The sequence below is a fragment of the Pinus tabuliformis genome, chromosome J, assembly GCF_031772625.1.
Source record: "Pinus tabuliformis cultivar Carrire ecotype Pingquan chromosome J, CPIR1, whole genome shotgun sequence".
In the NCBI taxonomy this organism is placed as follows: Eukaryota; Viridiplantae; Streptophyta; class Pinopsida; order Pinales; family Pinaceae; genus Pinus; species Pinus tabuliformis.
The window spans coordinates 121,971,661-121,976,130 of NC_142295.1; the positions used below are offsets into that span (position 1 = coordinate 121,971,661).

The window sequence follows — 4,470 nt, forward strand, 5'->3', positions numbered from 1 at the left end:
TTGTTTTATACAGTGCTTTTCTTGTACAATTTTATATTCATGATGATTATCATATGATATTTGAGGATTGTATCCAAAATTCCAGTTTGATTCAAGATCTCTAGCAGAACTATTTCTTTTGATTCTCTCGTTGTTTAATGATATTAGAAACACTTTGGCCATGTTTTAAAGTATTATGTAAAGCATTCATTATGAATTGTTCATATATTCAACCATTTGTGTCAATATTGACTTTTGTGAAAGTCTTCCAAACTAAATATTGTTGCAACATGAACATTTTAAATAAATTTACTGATTAGATCATCAAAAACTATTTTTAATAATTAACATTGTCATTATCATTAAACAGATCACCAATTATAAGAAATATATCTTAACATTATAAATCATCCTAGGGAAAAAAAAACAAAACTTTTAAACATAAAAATTGACAACCATATGATCTTCTTTTGGAAATATTGTGTATATATATTTTACCCCTTTTAAATTTGTTTTTATAAAATTTGGCCTTCGATATAAAATTTGGTCTTAAATAATATCCTAGATGAAAAAATAAAAATATATATGATTATGAAATTTCTAACTTATACCTGTACAAAATCCTGTATATAAAAATGTTTATGCTTATAATCCCTTGGATGCAATTCAGGGTTACAGGTACGCAGATCATAACTCTTTCTTATTTTATTATAGATAATGCTTTACAAGTGACGCAGTTCGGACACATGGCTACGGTTATAGATATATGTTTAACAGTATAAATTTGGATTGGAGAGGAGATACTGCTCGATCTTCTTGAACATGGAATTGTTATGTTCCTTTACCTCCTCTGCTCTGCCTTCATCAAGCTGAGCACCAGGGAGGGTTTCGTAGTTGCAGATCCAGATAACCACACACCCCCCTTCCTTCCTGGGTACGAATTTGAGCTCAAAATTCAAGGCAGTTAGTTTCTTCCCCAGCGGCCCTCCATCGATTGTTGTATACTTGTACACCATCTTTTCCTCGTCAATTTCATCCACTCGCTCCTTGGCATAGCTGAAATCCTTGTTAGCTGCGATACAAAAACAGAAAACATTATAAGTTGCCCTTCAATCCTTCTACCAATCAGCATTTCTATCTCATACCGAGCTGATTCAAATAACGAAACAACTAGAAAAGTAAGTCTATTATTGATTTTTAGAATATCAGTGTTAAATTCAAAGGTAATACCAGAGGTGAAATTGAACTGCTTGATAGTGCCGACGCCTCCATCTCCTTGAATAAAGGTGACAGAAGAGAAAAATTCAGGCAAAACCTTTGGGAAAAGGTTGTGGCCATCTTTCACCATGGCGTTCCACAGTCTCTTTGCTTCCACCGCACATACATCTTCGGTTGTTGCAGTCCCAGCAACCATCTTGAATTACCTGAACAAGAAGAAGTCTGTGAACAAGAAGAGGTATAGCTGTTTGTTGCACTAGATTCGGAGGGAGGTATATATAAATTTGTGCTCTCAGGAGGAGTACGTGATATGTATTAGAGGCCATATGCACGCGACTGATGTGATGGAGAGGTTCTTTAAATTCATATTTCTTCTAGAAGTTGAAGAACAATAATAGAAGGGGAGCCGATGGTAACCGGTAACTGCAGCGTTAATTTCGTTCCATGTTCGCGGATGACGGACTCCCATACTGAGGTCTATGTCCTACGAAGATGTTCTAGGGATCAACCCAGAGACTATGTCAGTGTAATGTAAATGGAGGGAAGAGTATCTTGACAATAATGGTAAAGGGTACTTGTTACTAATGCAACCTACGAAAATGCGTTGATTAAGTCCAGACTCCAGAGCGTAACAAGTATAAACGCAGTAACAAGTATGTTGACATTAATGGAAAAGGTAGTTGCTGACAACAACCGACTGCAGCGGTGATTTCGCGTCATGTCCTGGTTACGCTCCTCTCTCTGTCCTCTTAAAAAAATAAGTACTTCGGCTACTAAGCACGTTGAATGCATTTCACACGGGCATATCAGGGAAAGTTATATGACAAAAAGATTGTTGTCTTTCACACCAGCATATCAGGAAAAGATATATGACAAAAATATTGTTGTAGACTGTAGTTCTAGTGAACATATTTCACACGGAGAAAATGTAAGTACTTTAGCTGTGAATGTATTTCACAAGGGCACATGAGGAAGATATATGACAAATTATTGCAGTTATGGTGAATATATTTCACATGGATGGTAGATGTATTCATTTTACACTAGATTAGCAGTCAATATGATGTTTTCATGGATTTATGTGATTATTATTATAATTTAATAAAAATAAATAGTTATTTATTTTTTTTAAGTTTAATTTCTTCTTTCATAGTGTCGGCTATGCAATTAAGTAGGTCACATGTTTTCAGTGCCCTTGCCTACCAATCCCCCACCTATGCATTTCATTCTCCCTTCTTGTTACCCTCAACCATAGTTGTGTCTAAGCGCTAAGGTCATGAAGTTTCGAAACAGTCATCGCTTCTCATGTTCTACATCCCCCAAAACCCTCTTTGAATGCTATTGAAGTCGGATAGAGTAATGACAAAGCTTCTTATGAAGTTATGATGGAGTCTGACAACCATGAACCAGGAAATAGGACGATGAGCAAGATCCCTAGGTTGCATATTCCCTTGCCAGACTAAACAATAACTTCCAGTTTATGCAAGATCACACAATGATATGAATATTCATTAGGGTCTAGCCCATGGAAAAAGCACTCCTCTAATGGATCGTGCTCAAATGGAAGCCAAAACCACTATGACGTCAAGCTAGGCTCCAAGGGTTTCTTTATTGTTATCTTCACTCACTAGGATGACCTCAAGTTGGTTCTGGAAGGCAGCCCTTACTTTCTCAATTCTGTTAGGCTTTACATGTTGCAATGGACTCCTTGTTTCATCCAGAAAAGGAATACTTATCATGGGCTTCGGTCATGTTCACTTGTATTCCTTGCTCTAAGTATACTAGGACCTTGACACCCCCCGTGACATTGGAAATAGAATGGGAAAATTTGTTTGCCTCTCTGAAAAACCCTCCATGGATTTTATGTTGCTTACACCTGAATTTGTGTCTACATGGACATATTGAGCTCCCTACTAGAAGCTATCACTCTATAATTCGAAGGCAAGGACTAGTTTCAAATGTTAGACTATGAACATGTGTCATTCAAATGTAGAAAATGCCTCAAGCATGACCACCTCTTAAGAGATTGCCCCCTCAATGACTCCAAGATTGAAGCCAAAACCTCTAATCCTACTGACGGAGAGGGATTCACCAAGGTCGAAAACAAGCGCCATCACACAAAGAAGAAAGGAAAAGCAACTCAAACCAACAAGCCCACTTCTAGCAACAACTTCAAGGCTCTTAAGAACCTCAAAGAATACAACGCTGATATCACTACTACTCATGCAACAAAGGAACCCAACAAAGAGAAAGCTCAACAAGAGGCCGAAGACAAAGGAAAGAGATCAGAGCCCATGGAGAGTGTAGATCCAAAAGAACCACAACCTCTGGATGAGGACTCCCTTATGAAAGAAGAAGAGGATTTCACATATCTAGAAGGCCTTGACTTGATGGCTATCAAACACCCCTGTAGAAGAAATGTAGCCAACTCAATTCCTGATAACCAGATACATCTCCTTGCAAAGGACCTCTAGAAAGTAAAGGAAAAATTGCAACTCAAAGTGCAAACTATCACCAACAAGGACAACAAGAAGAGCAGTAAAGACTTCAAGAAGCGTGGGAGAAAATCCACGCTACAATGACCAGATGCTATAGGGTGTAAATTGGTGGAATATGTTCAATACAAGCAAATCTTGGAAATGTACTTCTCTCACTTAGAACTTTCCTCATGAAGATCATCCCTTGGAATATAAGGGGCATGAAAAGCCCCTCAAAGCACTATCTTCTTCGTAGGAAGATCTAGCAGGACCTTCCTACAATCCTTCTCATTCAAGAAGCAAAGTGTTCCAACACAAAGTTTGTTGCCATACTCTCCAAGATTTGGAAGCAAGAAAAAAGCCTTGTAGTGGATGTGGAGGGAGCTTTAGGTGGACTTCACATCATCTAGAACCCTGCCATTATAGGTATGGAACCCCTCTCTTTTCACCCAGTTGTTTTTACCTTATCTTTCCACCTCCTAGGAACCAACCTTCGAAGCACAACCTCTAATGTTTATGGATCTCAAGCACCTTATAAAAAACATGAGACACTAAAATACCTATCCACCCTTAAAACCCAGCTTTCCCCCAACAACTTTATCCTTGGGGGAGACTTCAACATCATCACCTGTCTATAGGAGAAGAAAGGAGGGCGAAGACAACTTGGCATAGAATCTGACCTCTTTGTTGCCTTCATTGAGGACTCCAACCTTGTTGATGTTAAAATTACCAATGGTTTATACACCTAGAACAACAAGCAAGGAGGGCCTTCCCAGATTTCCACTCATCTTGATAT

General features: G+C 38.2%; 1 protein-coding gene across 1 annotated transcript; it reads right to left on the reverse strand.

Moving 5' to 3' along the window:
- Positions 1-664: 664 nt before the first annotated feature.
- On the reverse strand, positions 665-1,484 carry LOC149225892 (major strawberry allergen Fra a 1.06-like). Its single transcript, XM_089375170.1, has 2 exons — positions 1,210-1,484; positions 665-1,051 (listed from the first exon to the last, which is right to left on the reverse strand). The coding sequence occupies exons 1-2, from the start codon at positions 1,391-1,393 to the stop codon at positions 750-752; spliced, it is 486 nt and encodes a 161-aa protein (XP_089231296.1). The 5' UTR covers positions 1,394-1,484; the 3' UTR covers positions 665-749.
- Positions 1,485-4,470: the final 2,986 nt, after the last annotated feature.